At 37.9% G+C, this 21,612-nt stretch overlaps 1 protein-coding gene across 2 annotated transcripts in view; it reads left to right on the top strand.

Annotated features, from left to right (window-relative positions):
* The window catches only part of LOC145466054 (enhancer of mRNA-decapping protein 4-like), a 30,996-nt gene that overhangs the window by 957 nt on the left and 8,427 nt on the right, over positions 1-21,612 (top strand). Inside the window, exons 2-18 of one of the 2 annotated variants that reach the window (XM_081449831.1) lie at positions 1,325-1,391; positions 2,376-2,418; positions 4,437-4,522; positions 4,888-4,996; positions 5,206-5,305; positions 6,245-6,428; positions 6,654-6,813; positions 8,072-8,185; positions 8,914-9,095; positions 10,014-10,109; positions 10,211-10,240; positions 12,626-12,704; positions 13,893-14,176; positions 14,805-14,905; positions 19,068-20,100; positions 20,388-20,448; positions 21,117-21,324. In XM_081449831.1, coding sequence (XP_081305957.1) covers positions 1,325-1,391; positions 2,376-2,418; positions 4,437-4,522; positions 4,888-4,996; positions 5,206-5,305; positions 6,245-6,428; positions 6,654-6,813; positions 8,072-8,185; positions 8,914-9,095; positions 10,014-10,109; positions 10,211-10,240; positions 12,626-12,704; positions 13,893-14,176; positions 14,805-14,905; positions 19,068-20,100; positions 20,388-20,448; positions 21,117-21,324 — 2,937 coding nt within the window. Of the gene's footprint in view, positions 1-1,321; positions 1,392-2,375; positions 2,419-4,436; positions 4,523-4,887; positions 4,997-5,205; positions 5,306-6,244; positions 6,429-6,653; positions 6,814-8,071; positions 8,186-8,913; positions 9,096-10,013; positions 10,110-10,210; positions 10,241-12,625; positions 12,705-13,892; positions 14,177-14,804; positions 14,906-19,067; positions 20,101-20,387; positions 20,449-21,116; positions 21,325-21,612 lie in introns of both variants that reach the window. The other variant, XM_081449830.1, reaches the window with a different exon arrangement.

Below are 21,612 nucleotides of genomic sequence, written 5' to 3'. Positions count from 1 at the left end.
GTTTTACTTTCTGGGGAGGTAACAGGAAAATATGTAACGGGCACTGTGAAAGTTTTCAAAACAAGATCAATACCTTTAAAAAAACGCGTGGTTGGGTTACCCTACATTTTATGTTATGAAATGGAATTGGCAAGCCTATTCAATAAGTGACTAGTTTCTGGTGGTGAGCAAAAGGCATTTAGACTGTATTTTAGCTGAACCAGAGGAAGACTGTCAGAGACGTTAAAAGCACCATATGCACTGTCTTTAAGCAGACACCCTCTGTTAAGTGGACACCAGCTTGAGTCCCCAAATTTTCTTCCCACATTTCATCATCATCATCATCATCATCATCATCACTTCTCGAGGTGCCAGTAGGTTCATAAGGTCTTCCCACATTTACTGTAAAATAAACTGGCATTCAGTGGACACCTCTGTTAAACAGATGCAGACACCAATATTAAGCCATTTTGTTGCAGAAAACGTGCAACAAGCAGACACTTCAAGGGCATTTTGCCTCTAAAGGTTCAGCTGAGACTCCCTTAACATTGTTCAGTGATGTTGTTTTAAAACTAAGTGATTATTTCAGATTGATACATTGACTGACTGGACATTGTGCTATGAGCAGTCGTTGATCTGACACTGTGTTACACTGTGTTACAAAAGGGTTAATAATCAAGTATTATTGCACAACATATTAGAACCTGTTTTGAGAGGACACCCTGTATTAAGCGGACACTAATGAGGGTCCCAAGGGTGTCTGCTTAATACAGGTTTCACTGTACTTGCATTGAAGTTACTTTTATTTCCTATACATGGCTATTAAGGGTAACTAAAAGGGCCAGTAACTAAATTCAACCAATCAGAATGCTTTATTGCCATGCTATTAGTTTCTCAGCTAGTGTCACACAACACATTTACTTACGTATATATTTTATTCTCTTAATGCTAAGTAGCATATAAGACTGTCAGTCAATTCACCAGTTTACAAATAACATGCAATAGGTGTGCAAGTATCACATTAATTTTAGCAATGGGTTTAACAGGTTGTGTATAAGTTGTTTCTAAGTCTCTTCTTGCTGAACCTACCCAACATCTTAGCTTTTGTTATCCAGAGGTAATACACAAAAATAAGTATGCTTTACTGTCATTATTAAATAAAATTGTTACTGTACATTTAGTTTCTTAATAATTTGATCATGACCAATCAGGGTGATTTAAAGAAAACAATTTTTTGAACTTGTGTGGAATCTTATACAACTCTCTTTCTTATGTTTTTAATGCTTTTATATCAAAGTATAACATTTGTGAGTAGTAATGATATTAATCCTTTTTGCATTAGCAGATAATCAAGTAAGTAATGGTTTAGAAAGACAAGAAACCGGAGAAAGAGATGCTGATGATTCTATAAGGTAAACTGTGTAAAAATGTGTAAACTTGGTGCAGTGTCATAGCCAGTGAACAGGACTCTGAACCGAGTGATTTGTTTTTTTATGAATCAGTTTGGTTTTTATTTTGATTTCTCTCTGACAATAATCAATTAATATGAGATAAAGGAAAATCTTTCAAACCAGACTCAAATAAGCCTTCTTGAAATATTGAAATTCTAACATGGAGTAGCCTGCAGTGCAGGCGTATTTTGCACAAGTAAGTGCACATTTTCGTATTAGGCTGCCATCTTGGATTTGGTAACTGTGGAGGGTTGGGGTGAGGGAAAATTTGCTAAGGGATTAAGTGTGAGATGGAAGAAATGGCCTCTGCCCCCCTCTGCCCCAACCCCTCTACCAGTCAAGCATCCAATTACAATCTAAGATGGTGACATTGAAAACCTGGTTTCGTTCCAAAATAATGCCTGCACTGCAGGCTAAAGATGGGGCAAAGGTTTAGATTAACAGAACAAAAGAAATAATGTCAGAGTCGAGGAGTAAATAAATAAATCCCCTAAACCTTGCTGTCAGGTTACTCTGAATATTTTAACATTTTGAAATGGGCCTGTTTAATTATCACACTTAGATTGATTAAACTGAAGTGTGGCCTGCTCGTTTAGCAAAACACAACAACTTAGGTATGAACTAGCAGGCACCTGTCAAACAGACATTGCATGTCTGGGGAAAGAGACAAAAAAAGGAAGGAAATAGTGAGGAAATAGCCATGTCATCCCCACCCACCCCCAAAACTCCACCTTCAAGAGACCATGCATTGACATGCCAGAGTGCTATGCATAAGGCACACATAAGTTACTGCTGTGTACATTTACATCTCCACATTTTTATCACAGCTGTTTTTAAAATGTCAAGCACACGTGTTTCTCAGATTCAACTTAATTCTGGTTTGACTTACTACAACTTGTTATGCTTTATCTTGTTTTAAACCACATTGTTTTTTCTTTGTTGCAGTGAAACAGCATCGACAGCAAGTTCACTTTCACCTTTAAGAAGGGTAAAAATTGTTGACACTGTATAACCTCTGAGTTAAATGAAATGGAAATGATTTCATCTATCAATTTTGAATTTTAATTGATAAGCATTAAAATTCGCACTGGCTTCCCTGCAATTTGAGTGGCTACTTTAAACAAGCATTGATTGATTGGTTGTTTAGGTTTAAGTGTTTCATTCTCATGGGCTGTGAAACTAATGAGACAATCTCAGATAGTGCAGAGCGCAATTGATAGCTCTGGTACAGTAGTCCCATGAGTAGTCACCCCTGCTTGGTTCACTTCCGGTTTGTGTCTACCTTGTTAGTCTGCTACAGCTTCTCCCCTTTGCAGTGTGTATGTTTCAAGGTTGTATTTTCATTCAAGGTCCAAAAATTACGCACAAATTTATTACTACTGGTGTTTTACATTGATTTTCGTTCATTTTAAATTCAATAATATGCTGAAGCAGCAAACGTGACAATTTAGCTCTTCATGCCATCTCTGTAACTTGATACTTCTGTTTTCCTCGCAAAGGCATGTAATATGAAACCCTTGTTTTCTCCAAAACATATGGAAGATGTCCTTGTTTTTTGGAGATAAATGAAAGAAAGTTAAATATCTGATGTAGTGATGAAGAAACGGAACAGAAACGATGTTGTTTTACTAAAAATGCAAATTTTTACCGATGAACAAGAACTAATTTAATTATCAGATAGTCACGAAACACCACTTTCTTTTTCTGTTGCCACCTTTGTTGTTAACAATAAAACAATTCAAAATTAACACACAATGATATTGATGGCTGAGAAGCATTTCAACGAAAAGTGTTGAAGATAAACAGCGCTACTTGACCAATATGAATGAGTCTCCTCAAAGACTGATTAAATTAATTTGCGCTTTTCATTCGATGCCATGGTGTCTGCAGCAATATTTGAGCATTTTCCTGGTTTCTTTTGTTACAAATTTACAGTTTGCGGAGTATTAAAGCCACTAACTTGGGAACTTTTTGGTCTCTCTTACAGACACAATTAAGGCAAGAAATAAACAAGCCGTTAAGGAGAAGCAATACATTTGAACCCTGACAAGCACACTGTTGTAGATTGAAAACAGCAGATGATATTTGTTGAACCGATCTGTGTGTAATTCTAAAAGCTACGTAGCCATAGTAACGTTTCAGTTTTGCAATAAAAAGGGACAATTGGCGCTACCTGAAAAATAAATGCCGTCCTTGGTGCCATGACATGATATATAAAATACCACATGGAAAGATAGTGTATAACACTAACGATGCTAGAACGCATGTGTCTTACATGTTGAGCTCTACCATAAGTAAAAGCACTCAACATTTGTGCGTGATTCCGTATGCAATGTATCCTTCACCTGATAGAGAAGCCACGAACGCTAACTAATCTACGCGTGCATTTAGGGCAAATTAGTTTTGTTCTAAGGAGATTATTGTACCACAAGGAGAGCAAGGGGTTACCTGAAACAAATATATAGCTTTGCGATGTTCAAAGCTAAGTGATGGCGATGAAATGTGTTTTACGTAGAGTACACATGTACCTTTCCCACCCTACCCTCACTACTTCCTTGCCTCTAGACTAATTAATTAATTGAATTTAATTAATTAAACAAACATTAAAGTTTACACCTTAGCGCCATAGGGCCATAGTGCCATAGCGCCATAGCGCCTTAGTTCCTTAGCGGCAGGCAGCTCCCATAACCATCCCAATAGTGCACTCTGCACTGAAAAGGTGCAATGTTGAGCAAAAAGTACTGCAATTCCTGAATAAATTGCATTGCTGAGAACCAATCAGATTTCCTAGGAGTGATTTCAAAATGAGTGTAATAAATGATATAACATGTACCACATTGTGTCAGAGGAGGGGAAAGGGAAAGGGTGTCTCTGTAGGGTACCTTTAATTTCTGATTCTAGTGTCAGGGAGGGGAGAGGGAGGGTTGGTAGCATGCAGTGAAGAGTTTCTGATGGTTGTGAAAACTTTTAGGACTAATCCAAGTTTCTTATCTTGTTCTTTTGAAGGGAAAGGGACAAATATCTGATGTGTCTACTTCAGATAGTGAAGGAGTTGCTTCAAGAATGTCTCTTGAACCAGTAAAACAAGTCATGTAAGCTGTTGATTTTATATTACCGGTATTACTAATCAGTTATAAGATTAATGGTAACATGATTATGGTACTGTTTGGGAAAAAAAGAGAGTATGTACAACACTGTCAGCCACCTAAAATGCTATAGATGCTGTGCCATAGAATAGGGAAATATTTTTCTCCCAGGATTTCAGTGATTTTCTTTAGCTTCAGTGTAGTAAAAGTCTTTTTCAGGTGCTAATGTTTATCTTGTACCAAAGTAAGAAACCAGATTCAACAGAAAAAAATAAACAATAATTGATTTGAAGCACTATAATAGTGACCCATGGGATACCTCTGACTGAATGTTACGTGTCTGTTGCTGTATATTTTTGTTTCTTCTACAGACACATGACAGGCAATGATAACGAAGGTAGTCAGTCGGTATATGGAAGTGATGTTGAAATTGTAACCAGTGGTTCATCCACTCCAACAAGTGTTACGGCGAGTAACAAGGTGAGTTAGAATACATTGCATCTGTAGCAATTGGAAAAACCTTTCAAGAAACAGTTTTCTTTTCAATTATCTATCAGAATGTCTCCATTTTTGTTCCCTATAGTACCTGTTATAGGTTTTTCCAGCTCTATTTTTCACTCTGTCAACCTCTCCAAGCTGAAATGAGCTTAACATGGTCACATTCTCATATCTGATTCATTGTTTTATAGATTAAGTTTAATTCAATGGTGAATTATGACTGGGAGCTGAGGTATTATAGGGGACGTCTGATAGCCGTCAGCAGCAAGTGTATTGCTTATGCTCTAAGAGGTAATAAATTAGTCTAAATGATATCAAACATGAGAGTACATGTTTCATCACATTTTCAAATACTGAGAAGGGAGTGCAAAATACACCTCAGAAAGAATATTTTAAACAAAACTTTCAGTTGTTTGGAAAAGTGGTAAACACTCAACCATCTCAATTGTTTGATGTATCTTCTCAATGGAAAGTAAAACTAAAGAGAAAAGAGAGAAATAAATTGATAGAAGTCTATGTTAGTCAAAGTCAGATATCCAAGTACATTTACAGTTATGATTTTGCTTGTTTTACCCCATTTACTCCTGTACCAGCTCTAATCGGCTGTGATGAGCATTGGCCTTTGCTCCACCTTTGACCAAATTTGGTATCACTTATACCCAAGTTCTTCCTAAATTTAATGACAGTGCATGGGTTGAACAGTTTTAAAATTATGTGATTCAAGGATGTCATGCAATATCCATGTTTGAACAGTTTTAAAATCATGAGATTCAAAGATACCTGTAATATTTAACACTTAATGACTGGTCCCTTTGGGGACAGTGAATTTTGTTTCCCGCAAATCTCAATGTTTCCAAAGATGAAGTCAAGGGAAACATTGAGATCCAAGGGAAACAAAATTCACTGTTCCCAAAGGGACCAGTCATTACGTGATTTGTTATTTAGCAAAACAAAACAAAAGCAAATTGTGGAAAACGCGCTGAGATTCCAGCGACAACATCAGGCCACCTTCAACTGCACAGTTTGATCACGTGCAACAGCAGTCAACATTTTGCGGGTAACAGTAAACTGTTTCCTGTTTGACGTCATAGCTTTTGCAATGTTGCCCGCTCATGGCATTTGGCTATAAACAGTTTCATTGTTAGATGTCATGTGACCGTGAACTAGCCACTGAATGGGCGCACTGTAGCAGGAAAAACGCCAGCTATATAACAACAATGTTTGTTTCAGGTCGTCAAGGTTATGTTGTAAGGCTCCTTAACCCTGAGACAGCATCTAGGACTCTAATCAAGGGATTTGTTGGTATGATCAGTGAGCTGGCTTTTTCCCACAAAGACTCCAATACCTTGGCATGCGTTGATGAGGGCGGAAATGTTTACATCTGGGTCATCCATGAAGAAAATGGCCAACTAGAGTATCCTTTGGTATCATTAGCAAGGGTAATCCATAGTTTCATCCTGGCAAAATAATAATTGATTGTAGAACCTCAACTTAACACATTGTACTTGTGAGGTGTTTTAAGAACTACATCTACACCTAATTTGAAGAACTGCTTCTACATCGACATTTAATTTAGTTGGTAAAATCACAACAGTTTATAATAGTTGGTTGCTTAATACACACCTTAACCCATTCTTAGATACTCTGTAAAACTTCACATTAAACGTCCAGCGAGCACACTCTCAGAGTATCACCGACTGATATGGACTCCTTACATGCCTGATGCTGAGGAGCAAGAAGGGAGTGAAGAATCCATTGGAGAGGAAGGCCGTCCACTGGCCATCACACATGGAAATCAGGTTGTTACTCTTTTGGGTTTAAAGTACAAGTTCATTCACTCCACTGTTATTATATTCTTACTGTGGAGATGTTACTGTGTAAGTTGTTTGTGCTTGTGATGTCTCTAGAAACAAGAGCATCCTTTCACTTCTTGGATATGATGTCTCCATGAGGATTTACCTTCAGTAGGCTAATAGAGACTTCATAGCAGCCACCTCTCCACAATCTATTTTCCGTCCTAACCAGGGACGAACTTAAACTTTTTACTCTTGTGGAAACCTCCCTACAGCATCCACTCCTCTGCCACACTGATTCTGTCTAAGGGAGGCCACTTTAGAGAGGTTCAGCTTTATTTGCTATTTGACACACATATCTCATCATGAACACCGTGGTGATGCTTAGGCTATGGGGCATGTGTCCTCTCTTATTGGTCCTGGAAAGGACACTCTAATCAACAATATTAGATTATGACCTCGACATTTCTATGAGGTGATAGTTGTTGAGGCTTAAGACCGAATCAACTATCGCCTCATAAAAATTGGGAGTGAATCTAATTGCTAGAGTAGAATTCTAACTGAAATTTCCTTCAAATAACGAGTTGAATTATTTCTGGTCTTAGTATTAAACTTCATGCTTTGGAGAATTTGCACGCACTGAATTGTCATTTTGACATTAATTTTGCAGTTGTGTATGCACGCTTATCAGTTTCTTTAAAAAATCCGCAGCTTTTTTAGTTCAAGAAACCAGAAAAATTAATGCCCTCCGTATAGTCTTCTCAGGAATTTGATTATCCATTTATTTCTAAATGTTCTTTCAAAACTTTGGAGAAACGAGGAAACGTTGCAATTTTGTTGACCACACCAAGCCACTGCACGCTAATGGCTGAGAGTGTGCAGTGGCTCAGCCAATCAGATTTCAGCATTTGCCTAAGTGTACTAGTAGAATTCTACTAATCCTGAGTAATGTCTAATAAATGCAGGCATGCTTTTAGAAATTGGCACATTTGAAAACCTCAAGTGGTACCGGTACTCTGCAAAATTAATATTTCAGTATCATTTTTTGCCCAACCTGGAATTCCTGTAAGTAGAACTTCTTTTCACTTTGTGCATGTAATTCACTGTTCCTCACTTAAACGTTGTTTGTCCCTTGATAAGAAGTAAAAGTGGAACTTTGTTGATAGGGCACAAGGCGACCAAAACTGTGTCAATTTAAGCATTTCTGGCAGCATTACAAAACACCCTGCCACACTAAACATGTTCAACATCTTGCATTTAACAGGTGGAGGTAATAGATATCGATGCTTTGGCTGAATCATGTGGAAGAGCAGAAGTGTCGTTTGACGAAGTACAACAAAGAGAAGGATATCTAGAAATCCGAGATGGGCACTCAAAGGTAAAACACTATAACTTCCATTAATTTTTGTTGTGTGAGGAATATTTTGAAGAGTCTTGGGCCTTCTTAACAATTTTTCACTAGATACCAAACCAGATTGTATGATACTAGAAAATATCCCTATCCCCACGTGGAAGGTTTTTGGTTTGACCTCCCACCCACCTGGATTCAGTCATACATTCCTTTACAAATTTTAGCAGTAGAGACCTCCACCCATTTGGAATTTCCAGTGACTGTCCATTGGGTGGGTCTGGGTACTTTCTGGAACTGCACATTGTAGCACATACCAAGTAAGAACATGTTCGCAGTTATCACCAGGTAGTGATGTTTGTTTATTTGACTGTTTAGTCTAGTTATAAGAACAATAATTATTACATGCTATTTATAATCACATTATACTTTGAACTGATCTCACTATTTGAAAATTACTTCTGATCAACATTAAACTTTTTCTGAAGTATTTCACCTCTTTACAATCTTCTCATTGTCTCATTAGCAGGAAGTGTGTTAGGTTGGGCTGTCCAATTTTTGTGTGTGTGATGTTTTGAGCCCTTTTTTATGCCCTGAAGGTCTTAAGTAACAGTTTCAAAGCAGTCAAAAAGGTTCTGTTATTAAGGGCCTTAAGAAACAACATAAACATCCTTGAAACATCACCAAAATGTATTAAACGTACCATAGAAAAATTCCTGTTAAAGAAAGAATTTAAAGTTGTAAAATTGTTTCCTTAGCCAATATCAGAGGGAGCTCTTTCACCAGATGGTTCAGTACTAGCAACAGCCAGTGAGGATGGTTACATTAAGTTTTGGCAGCTGTCTGACAAAGTAGAGTGTATGCATGAATTCCAGCCTCATGGTGGACAACCTTTGTCCTGCATGATTTTTACCGACAATCAAACCTCACAAGATAAAGAGTGAGTGAAAATACTCCAATTTAGAGAATGATATTAGCATGATTTGGTATGTCATTCCAAGAACTCTCCTGTTAGCATTTTGTTTAGTTTTGGGGGGCAAATTTGCAGCACCATGGGTAATAATGAACACAGGACAAACATTGTGGGACACTTGTTGTTTTGCTTTCCTCGTGAATAGGTGATGGGACAATAATCCTACCTTAACCTGTTACAATGTTGTTGACTGAAAATTCATTGCCTCCCATTTTGCAACTTGCTTGAGAGGAGGAAAGTCCCTATTTCATTTATATTCAGAAACATTTCTATGCTTCTACTGTACACTGTACACTTGGAACTCTAATGCAGAGTGTATGTCAAGTATTAAGTGTTGAGTGTTTGAGAGTGTAGAGAGTAGAATGTAGAGTGTGGAGTTCTGTATAGTAGATGGTGCTGAGTATTCATGCAAATTGTTCACATGTATAGACAGTGTACTACACTGTCTACTTTCCACTGTTTTACTATGCACTCTGGTGTTCTCTACAAGTGTAGATAAAGAGTGTGGAATTTAGAGTGTAAATTGTTGTGTAGTTGTTGTTTTGGGTGGAGAACTCTGCACTTCTACATCATGCACTCTAGTGCTGTGTGAAAATGTAGGGTGTAAACGTTGGATGTGAAGGTAGAGTGCAGAGCGTTAAGTGTTGAAGGGTATAGCTTTACATTGCATGCTTCACTGATGTAAACTGAAGAGTATGATTTCAATTATTATATTACAGTATTATATATAAAATACATACATGTCTGTGTAGTCAGGCTAGGTCCTCAAAAATAGTTTTTTTGACAATGTTAATTGCTACCATTGATTTACTGAAAACTCATTAATAGTACTCTTGGTTGTAGGTTGTTGGTAAATAACAGTATTATGTTTTTTCTTCTTTTCAGTCTTCCAATGTGGCGATTTTTAATTACAGGGGCCGAGTTTAACAGAGAGATTAAAGTTTGGTGCACAGTTACATGGACATGTTTGCAAACAATCAGGTAAACTACTCTCAGAAACTTGCAATGATATGATATGTAATCAATCACATTGTTCTTTTAGGTTAAAGTAATATTTGTGATTTTGCTCATGTCACTTGCAGATTTACATCTCAAGATGTGCCAACTTCTGGGTGAGTTGTTTGAATAATTTAAATTATGAAACTCAGTGTTTCTACTTCACCCCTAGTCATGGCTTTTGATAATAAAAAAATGCTTTACCAATCATTTGATGGCAATTTATAGATCACCAGTTTGCCAACACATAACTAACAGCCCACCACCACAGTTGAGTAACACACTATAGCAGTGTTTCTGCCAGAGTGTGCCATTGCGGGAATCCTGTGTTGCAATCAGAGATGGCCCCCAGAAAAACGAAAAAAGGGCCAATTTGGCCCTTTCCTTTTACAAGACGTCAGGCTTAACACAGGCATAATATTTTAAAAGCCATCCAAGGACTCAAAATTGTGATCGATACCGTCGCCAATGCAACTAACATTTCATCCTTGGCGACCAAAAATTCTGGTTTAGTCGCCATATTACGGCATAATGGCGACTATATTTCTCTGTGTTGACGATCAATAACAGTTATTTTGTCACACATTATGTCCTTCTAGAAAATCATATTGAAAGATCTTTGCTTCTAAAACATTCAACATAAGAAAAGAAGTCAATCTGTCCTTTTGCTTTGCTGTATTGGTTCTCTCATATCGGAAAACTTCCAAATGGCTGACCATGTTTGAAATCACCCTATAATGCATTGCAATCCCTTGATCATTGACTCCGTCATGTACAGCTAAGGATTGTTCTCTTGTAATGCACGGATCCTTCATACAAGTACCTGATTCAAAAAAAACTTTATTGAGTACACTATTGGATGAGAACCTGTGAAAAAACTGTGAAAAACCTATGAATTATCCTGTGAAAAAACCTGTGAAATACTAATTTTCATGTGTTTTTTCAAAGGTTTTTCACTGTTTTTTGTTTCAGTGAAATGTCTTGATAGCTTATTCACAGCTTTTTTCACAGGTTTTTTGAGCATATTTTCAGTGAAATTTCTTCACAGGTTATTTCACAAGTTTATTCACAGGTTTTAAAAGTGAAATTTCTTCCTATAGATCATTTTCACGAGGTGTCATCACTTTCTAAAATCCAAAATGAAAGAGCCACCAAAGTTTTTGTCCTCATCAGGCACAAGAGGCGGTATATTTATATCTGCTTACAATTTTACAGCTCAATAGCGTGCTTCGTTTGGAATCCAGAGCATTTTGAATTTCAGGGTAATGGAGGTGCGTGACGCAAGGCTATGATCAAGTTTGTTGAAAAATATATACTTATCCCATGATTTTGAGCCTTTTTAGAAGTTAAAGCATTAGGAAAAGTGCTTATGTAAATGTTTGTTTGATCAGTACTCATAATCAGTTGCCAAGATAGCCAAAGTAAGTTCCAGATGTTCACACTATTTTCAGGCCGCTGTATTGGTGTACCACGGAGGTACACCAACATGGCGTTTTCATACTGGGCTTTGTAAATATCGGCGAAACATTTCGACGAATATCTGAAGTTTGGGAAAACGCACAGGCTAAAAAAACTTGGAGAAATGGCTTATTTAGTTATCTTCTATAACATCATAATTTCATAGCTTTTTCCACTGGATGGTTTTCGATTTATTTTTTTATTGTGTGACAGTGAAAACGATCTATTTTGTTCACATGTTTTTTCACATGTTTTTTCATAGGTCTTAAAATTCACAGGTTTTTTCACAGGTTCTAGATTTTGTGATTTTTCTACAAAATTTAGCCCTTGCAATATTCACAGGTTTTTTCACAGGTTTTTTCACAGGCTGTTTCTGTGTCACATGTTATTTCATAGGTTTTTCACAGGTTTTTCACAGGTTTTTCACAGGTTCTCATCCAATAGTGGTAGAAACCCTTCAAAAAGCACTTACTATTAAATTTTATCATAGATCCTAATACACTGCTTTATTTCTCTTGGTACCCTGATGTATTTTTTCCTTCTGTAGCTTTCTATTTAGTGGCCCCTTTTGTAAAAATTGGCCCCTAAAAAAGATCTTCAGGGGCCACTTTGGCCCTCAAGTAAAATTTTCTGGCTGAAACACTGCTATAGCTAGCTCTCAATTGACTCGCAGTTGACTGACTGTCTGACTGACTGACTGACTGAGTGGTTAATAAGACAGTCAATCAATAAGTCAGACAGACAAACAGTCAGACAGCCAGTCAGGTAGGCTGACATTCATTCATTCATTCCATTCATTGATTCACTGTTTCATTCAGTCAGTGCATCAGTGCATCAGTCCGTCAATCCATCAGTCCATCAGTCCATCAGCCCATCAGTCAGCCAGTCAGTCATTCAGTCCTGACTGACCATCTGATGGACTGGCCAGCTGGCCAGTAGTACAGATGGCCCTGTAATACATATGGCCAATTAATTGTGACAATGATTTACTGTGAACTTATTGATGAATAAATCATAGTGACAGCAATGTTTTCCCTTTCAAGTCCTATCCATCGTTCATTCCTGAAAGTGAGCTTGGACCTCTCAGCATCGTATTTGGTTATTTCAGATGTTCTCAAAAAGGTATAAAATAATGGCTTAGCTATTAATTTACTAGACAAGTGTTTAGGTGTTTTTTTCTACTAGTGTTTCCAATCTGTTTGTGTTTCAAGTTAGAATCTTCCCAAAGGAGTTCAGGTTTTCCTTTACAGTGAAGAAACTTGAACCATGAACACTCGGCTTTTTTGTACATTTTTGGGGCAAATAAGGTTTCTCTAAAGTATTAGCTTTTGTACACTGTAAAAATGATAAATCTTGTACATTGAACAGGCCTCATTCTATAGTCATGAAAACAAAAATGTTCAAAAAATATTAATGGTTTGAGTGTCCCTACTGTAATTAATGTTTCATAGATTTTCATAAATTTTGGATTGATCGGGTTTTTGGATTGTGTTCAACACCTTGGACAGATTCTTTCAAATTCTGGTTGTTGTCAGTTGGAACAAACTAAATAAATGAGGAAACTCCAATCTTCAAAAGATCAACTTTAATGAGCTACATGTAGGGTAAAATGTTTGCATTAAATTTTGGTTGTTAGCATCATTACACCAGACTAGAAGTAGTGGCGAATGATAAGTGCAGGACTTTGCAACATGGTGAGACTAGCTAGCATTTTCCCTTGTTAGCTCAAGACACTTCATTTTTGACTATTTAAATTGTGAAACTGCGAGTGTGAGATTTTCAGTCTTGAAATTCAAACCCAGAGTTAGTATGAGAGTGAAGTCTTACAAATAAGTCTTCAATTGTAAATGCTTTTACGAGAGATCAAATCTGAGTCACTTGCAAAAAGGCAAGAACCTAAGACAGCTTTGTAAAAACATCAGACTGTGAGATGCACATAACTGCTAAGAAAATGAAATTGCTAGACCTGTGAGATTTGACTAAACTATTGTGAGATCCAGTGTTTTTGAAGGACCATTCACCACCCCTCTTATGTAATGATACATGTAGTTTCCAAGATATGGTCAACATGTAAGACCTCATCTCTGTATGTTCAGATGTTATTGTAGGCATACTACAGTTATTGTTCTGGACCTGGCAAAAGCTGGAAAATGCCATGCACCTGATAAATCACTATCCAGTGGATATAGTGTGGTTTGTTTTGTAATTCATTCATCTACTGGATAGTAATGTATCCTGTGGCTAGCTTTATCCACCCTTTGAGTGACCTGAGCCTGAAGTAAAGGGATCTTTCTTGCCTCCAAAAACCAGGTTATTTATGTACTCATGTTTCATCAAGACTATACCTATGGTCAAGCACATGTCACATCAGTGGCAGAGTTCCTACTCACGCAGCCGCTACTTAGTTTTGTTGTTGGCCAAGTTAAGTTGTTCAAACTTAAGTCACATGAAGAGCAAAATGGACAGGAAAATGGAGAAAGCCATGATGTGGATGATATTCATTCATCACATGTGGGACTAGAAGAGTTAGCTGCTGGAGATAAAAAGGGAAAGAAATATGGTGTTCAGTTACAGCTCTATTGCATTCAAACCAAGTAAGGGCTTATTAAAGGAAGTTTTATTCTGATTTTATATATATTTTTGCACCAACTATTATAGGTATTTTTTCAAGTGTAAATTATTCCAAATTACTAAGTAAATAATAATATGTGGGTGTCTTGAAATACAAATTTCTCTTTCTTTTATCAGTGATTTCCTGACAATTTCTGAGCATTGTCTGGTGTTGTCAGAATGCTATTTTTGAAAATTGTCCTGTATATTCTGATGTATATCCTTATAAACACATCTAGTTTTTGATTAACATTGCTTGGCCATTGATTTGTAATCTGGTATAACAGAACTTACCCTAAATCCTCTGATAATCATCTGATGGCTTTTTTGTTGCTCTAAATTCTTTGGTTTGAGAATCCTTGTGGGTAGAGGCATTAAGATGAATTAAGATGGCATTAAGGTACCTTAATAATCACCTTTTAACAACTGGGCCTTTTGCATTTAAATTATGAAAAACAAGCAACATTTCTGAACATTGGAATTTGTTCTGGATTTGAAAACTCTATGGTAAAGATCTGTTCAAGGATAACATTGTTATGGCAAGAAAAAGCCAATGGAGATAAATGCTACAGTGTCACACAGTTGATGTATTCTTGATTTCTGTCACTGCAGAGCAATGCAAGAGCTTCTGGTGCACTTTCAGCCTGAGCCGTCTGTTCCTCCGCCCACTCCATCAACACTGTCCTCACTTGCAACTTTAGAAGGTCAATCTGGTGAGTCTACTCATGAAAATATATACATGCATGCACAGACTTGGTATGCTTATTAATTTTCTAAGGGGTGAAAACTTGGTTGTAAATTATACTTACAGTACCGCTCAGAACTAAGCGAACATAAAACACGTGTTCTCAATGAACCCCTAATGTGTTTTTGCCAACGTGATCGGGCCAACGTGTTAGCCTTTGTTATTCATAACCAATGTTCCTTTTGTGATGCTTTGTTATGGTGAACAAAGCAGGACTTCAGTTCAAAACAAATGCGTGATTTGTAAATCCACGCAAAGCGAAATTCAAATCAAAACACAGCGAATTAACAAGCCAAGTTGAAAATTTGACCATTGGAATCGCAGAACCGCTTTGTAACACTACCACTGAAGGGTGACTCTGAAAGCCGGAATGATGGAATGGCGGAACGACGGAATGGCAGAATCACAGAATGGCAGAAAATGACCCCGAATCCTAAAAGATGGAATCATGGAAAATGACCACAAATCCTAAAAGATGGAATCATTGAACAGCTTAATGGCAGAAAATGCCCTGAAATCCTAAAAGACGGAATGACACAAAATCACCCAAATTCCTAAAAGACGGAATGATGGAAAATCACCTGAAATCCTAAAAGACGTAATGATGGAAAATCACCCGAAAGTCACCCAATTTCCAAAGAGGAGTTAGGGAAAGTGAAAAAAGGCACAGGTTTGTGAAACCCCCCTCCCTGTGTAAAATAGTAATGTCTTTTGTTGTTGTTAAGAATTTGTTATCCTTTAGATTTCTACTTCCAATTCTCATGTAGCTTTCGCATATTACAGTCGAACAAAGTGACAAAATCAAGAATTTCCATGTGAAAGGTTGTGTCAAATCGTCACTCCGTCACACTGTGCAGACAAAGTGAGGTAAATCCTAAAAGCCACAGATTGGCGGTGATAGTGGGGTGACAGGCCTACACAACTCCTATCCACCTGTAATAGCCGCTTTGAAATTTTTGCTTGAACTAGTATATCTTTAAGGATCTGCCCCTTTTGTATATATTGTACAACAGGGGGATCTTTGAATATTTTGCTAAGCAATAATCCTGTGTTTTTAGGAGGACTTGTCACCAGAGTAGAGTTGTTAATAGAGGTCATAGGTCTGTGTGGTTTCCGTTGTTATCCGCGTGTAATTTGTAGAGTTTTCATGAACATATTGGTTACTTGCATTTTGTATTATTACGCCAGACCCAGCTGTTTGATTAACTGTTGCAAGTTATGCTGCTTCTTGTCATGGGTGTCATATTTATCTTTGTCTGGCTTTGCCAGAGATAGCTGTAGCTTTCCTTGCGGAAAGCTATACGGTCTTTCTTAGAGAGACGTTCTTATGTTTGTTGCATCAATTTCATCGAGTTTTTGTCCTTCCAGTTTGTTTGTTCTGGCACTGCAAATTTAGATGTTCATGCGCAAGTTTGTGTACTGTTTTGCGTGTTGTTTATGATATTGTGTGGTTTTGTTCAGGCAAAAGCTCTGAATTTAGGAGTTCTTCCTATGATTGTTCATCCAACTCCACGTTGTGGTCGTCATTGCTTTTGTTTGCGATGTTGTCTGGTTTTTTGGAGACTGTTAATAGTCCTTCCTTTGTTAGGAGGCTTGTAGCCTTGTCGTTCAGGGTGGGGGGGGGAGTACATATACTAGTTCGAGCAAAACTCTCAAAGCAGTTATTGCAGGTGGATAGGAGTTGTGTAGGCCTGTCACCCCATTGTTATCACCGCTGATCTGTGGTTTTTAGGATTTACCTCGCTTTTTCTGCACAGCATGACAGAATGATGGTGTGACACAACCTTTCACATGGAAATTGTCGATTTTGTCACTTTGTTCGACTGTAATTTGCGAAAGCTACACGAGAATTGGTAGTAGAAATCTAAAGGATAACAAATTCTTAACAACAACAAAAGACAGTATTATTTTACACAGGGAGGGGGGTTTCACAAACTTGTGCCTTTTTTCACTTTCCCTAACTCCTCTTTGGATATTGGGTGATTTTCCATCATTCTGTCTTTTAGGATTTCGGGTGATTTTCCATCATCCCATCTTTTAGGATTTCAGGTGATTTTCCATCATTCCGTCTTTTGGAAATTCGGGTGATTTTCCGTCATTCCGTCTTTTAGGATTTCAGGGGATTTCCATGGTTCTGCCATTCCGCGATTCTGTCTTTTAGGATTTGGTAAAACATTGGTTGTGATAAGCGCATAAATGATTTTCTGAACACCGAAATCTCATGGGTTTGCCCTGTGCATTCCTCCTATTTTGAAGAGAATCCCATTGAATGAAATCTTTTAAGACAGCAAGTAAGATAACAATCATATTGTTGTGACGGCTCTAATTTGCTTAAAGTTTCAAACTTTACTGATGCGTGAAAAAGTCATGCTTTTGTCATGCATGCCTGTATAGTCCTGTGCTTGTGCTCACCGACTGAGAAACTTGCTTGTTTTAAAATTTGGGTTACTCCAGGAAGCTACTTCCCAGTAAATATGTTGTTTTGTTTTTTAACCGTTGCCACAGGGGCCATTCCAGACAGAAAAAGCCATTTCAAATAAGCTAATTTCACGCCACTACCACACCGCGGGTGTGGGACTCCGGGACACAGCATAATAAAAATTGTAACAGTAAAATTCCACCATGTTGCTGAAAAACAAAACAAAGCGAACCCAGTATCTAATTCAGAACCAACCGATAAAAATGTACTGTTATGAAACTGATGAAAATAATTATAAGCCAACAAAAAGCCAAAGGCTCTCTCTCAAGCTGTAACGTTATTTTGAGACACTCTCGATTCACAGGTTGCTTAGCATGTGACCAAAATCTTCCCACTGTCAGTGTGACAAAATCTACCGAACGATTCATTTGCGAACGAAAACTCTCTCCAAGAATGACGTCAGCAGTGTTTAGACTTAATATGGCTTACACTTTAGAACTAAGACCTCTTGTGTAATGGTGGCTGTATACGTAGTAAGGTCAACGATTTGGTTGTTTGTGAGTACATGTGAGAATCAATTTCTTCTTCAACTATACGTTTTGATGGATATAAATACTTTGTAGCACATGTAAACAGCAGCTTACGCCGATCAAAGAATTCGAAGTTTCATCAAACCTGCATCCATTCATTACTTTTTCTTTGGCCGTTTGAACGGCTGCCATCATCTGTTTAAAACATTTCTTAGGCCATTTGAAGTAGCTGCTGGTATCGTCTGAATTAACAGGTGTAAGTTTCATAATCCAGGTCGGTCCAAATTCGAATTAAGTTCAGCTCATGAATAGTTCGTTGTCTGATCTGAACTTTAGCGTTTAATTGTCAAGAGTTAAGAATTTGTCGTTTTAATACTCCTTATGGTAAGTGCCAGTGCTGGAAAAATATAAATTCGACCATTCCTGGCACCGCAGCGAGTACTGTCTTGATATGCATTTTCATGTGCTAAGTTTCTAGTGCAAAGAAGTTCTTGCAGTTTTAACTTCTAATCGCAAAGAAGCTCTTGCGCCTTGCAGGATCCAAGCGCTATCAACCTGCAAGAAGCCGCAAGAAGTTGCCAGATTGCGGACGCAAAAAGAAGTTCTTGCGCATGCATTGCTTTTAAGCTTTACTGTAACCGCCACTATATTCAGCCAGTACAGGAGAATTAGAACTTGTCTGCTCCTTGAAAACACATCATATTCATACTGAATGTTAGCGAATAATAACCAAGCTCATCTGTACTAATGCATTTACTTTAATACGTTATAACACAAAGTCCAAACACAGTCTAATGTGGCAAAATGCGCGCACGCGTTCAACTCTTTGCATTAAAAATGTGTGATCAATGTTCACTTAGTTCTGAGCGGTACTGTATGGTAAAATGAAGTTATTAAAGGAGTTTCTTTTTAGCATAAGTTTTCTAATGATTGTCAGTGCTAAACCTTCATGCTTGTGGCACCTTCATAATTCTAATTCATGCTTTATAGCCGCTGAGAAACAGCTCTCTTATGGTATTCAGTAATCAATGTTTACAGTATTACCTCTCTACTGCACCAGCTCACTTGATTAGCCAGGACATTTTTGGACAAAAACTTGGACTGTCCTAATCCTATTTTAGGTTGCCTTTAAATGATTAGAAAGTTAGGCTTTAATTATGTGTTTTGTTTTGTCTGTGCAGTTATCCATGATGCATTGTCTGACTTAAGTGGAGTAGAAACAGGAACAGAAGCAAGCACAGATGTTGAAGAGCCTGATGAACATACTGATGGACCACTCCCAGTCAGAACAAAACTAATAACACCAGAGGCTTTTTCGAACTCTGTATCCAGAGGCTCACCCCGCCCTGAAGCTGTAAGCAGCAGTGGTGGAAGCAGTGTTACCATGGTTTCTGGACTGAATAACTCACAGGTGTCAGTTGACGAACTTCTGGGTTCATCTGTGTCATCAAGACTGTCTGACAATACTGTCAGGTCAAGTAATTCGGCCACACCTCAAGGGTCTTTCACTCACGATAGCGGTCTTTTAACACCAACATCCCTGCCCCTTCCTGGATCACCAACAGTAACCCAGGCACCTGATCCTCTTGCAATTCCTATTCCAAATTTCCAGTCTAGTCCTCACCCAGGATCAGTTCAAAATAAGTCAAGTCCAACATCTTCAAGTTATGAGCCTTTAGTGCCTGTTACGAACAGTGAGACTCAATCTGCTACTTATGGTTTGATGAATACAAGTGTTGAGAATGGTTCAAGTGGCTCAAAGAACACATCTCCAAATGAAAGGGGTAGATCAGGCAGTTCTGGCAGTGTAGAAAGAGATATTGACGTATCTGTTGATGATGATAATAAGGACGAAGGAGAAGAAGAGTTGCCAGAATCTCAAAAACCTGAGGCAGAAACACAAGAGGAAGTAATTGAGCGAGATCGAAAATCCAGCTCAGGATCCAGTACAAGTGAAAGTTTGAGACCATTATCTGCTCATGCAGTAGGAAATCTTATTAATTTAGAAGATGTTGACAAGGGTAAAGATGATATCGTCCAAGCAGATGGGGAAGATATGTTTACAGAGGAAAATCTGTTAGAACAGTGGGACATGAATGTTGATGATGAAGTAGTTCCAACTGGACGGGAAAGTCCTGAGTCAGCACATGCACTTCCTGTTGGCACACCAGTAGAATCCAGTGGAGCAAGAAAGAGACCTTCATCACTATCAAGGTATGCCTAATTATGAAATAATTAACAGGAGATCATAATTCTTTTTGCTTGTTGGACAAGTTATCATCATGTAAAGGCTGACAGTTCTAGACCTGATTTGTAGTGTATATACGTTGATCTATGCTGACAGCACTGTCTAGATCTTACATTTGGAATTCACACAACAAAATTGATGGTTCTGATAAGTCTGCTTGGATCAATTTAGATTTGGAGAAGTTATTTTAATGGAAGAGGAGGAGGAAAAATATTATTTAGATTAATAATTGTTTCTTTCCTCTCAATTTTAGATTTGTTTCCACACCTGTAAGTACAACAGATATTCCCCCACAGCAAGTCCAAGTTGCAATGGTAAGAACTCCCTCCCATCCACTGATTGATTAGTCAATACTATATTTAACATTACGATAAATGAAATCTTAAGAGGAATCCACATAAGCCCTAGTTGGCTTTTGTTCAAGTCTTCTATTCAGGTAAATTTGGAATTGGAAATGTTGGTTTATCAGGAGGTTCAGGAGGGAGAAAAACTTTATTCCCCGAAGAAAACCTCTTGAAACTAGGATGAGAACCAACAACAAACTCAACCTACAAGTGGCAGCAAACCAGAATTGAACCTGAGCCCATTTGGTGGGAGAGGAACACTCTCCCTGCTCCCCTCATCTAATGATATACATTATGGGTGACCATGTTGTAGCCTATTTACAAACCTGAGCTGGGACAAGAATTTGCAAGTCAGACACAACACAAGCTTGGAAGCTTGGACAGTTGTGTCTCAAGTAACAGCTACTTTGCTATACAAGCCACAATGGGTGACAAGAGTAATGACGCGTTTCGATATTAACCTCATTTTCTTTTTCATTAATTTCCATGTAGTGTTAATTCTCTGACACCCCCTGTTGTCTGTACAGTTTTATAAATAAAAAACAACAGACTTCAAAAAATGTAGGTTCTTGTACACGGGTTTTTACTGTAATAGAAAATGGCTTTTCAGTAACCTAAAGCATGACTGTACTTTGCAGGATGGTAGTATCTTGTCATCACTTGGAGAACTCCTGAGTTTGGTCAAATCACAGCAGCAGGATATAAGTGAACTACGTCAGCAGCTGAACATGTATCAGGCTGATCAACAGCAGAAAATATCAGCCGTAGTACATGAAGTGCAGATGATTGATGAGAGAGTCTCCACCAGATTGGGAAACGCACTGGCTGAATTTTCCAGGGAGGCATGTATCCAATTGTCATCATGTACACTTGGTGTAGGTACCATTCTCTTACCTGTCTCCTACCTCTTGGCTCTTAAAATAATAGACGACAGATCACAGTAATTTCCCTAGTTTAAGTTACCCCATAAAAATAATTTAAACTCATCACCAATAGATGACCTTGGAAACTGGTGCCTTATAGGTCAGCAGGGGTGAGTGAATGCTTCAGACACAGCAGGGAGGTATCCATGGTAACCCTGTGAGCGGAATCAATAATAATAATGTTGTTTATCGGAAACAAATGAACACAGAG

Source organism: Orbicella franksi, chromosome 13 (genome assembly GCF_964199315.1).
Source record: "Orbicella franksi chromosome 13, jaOrbFran1.1, whole genome shotgun sequence".
In the NCBI taxonomy this organism is placed as follows: Eukaryota; Metazoa; Cnidaria; class Anthozoa; order Scleractinia; family Merulinidae; genus Orbicella; species Orbicella franksi.
Note: the sequence above shows the minus strand (reverse complement) of the source record. Positions and strands in the feature narration are given on the sequence as shown.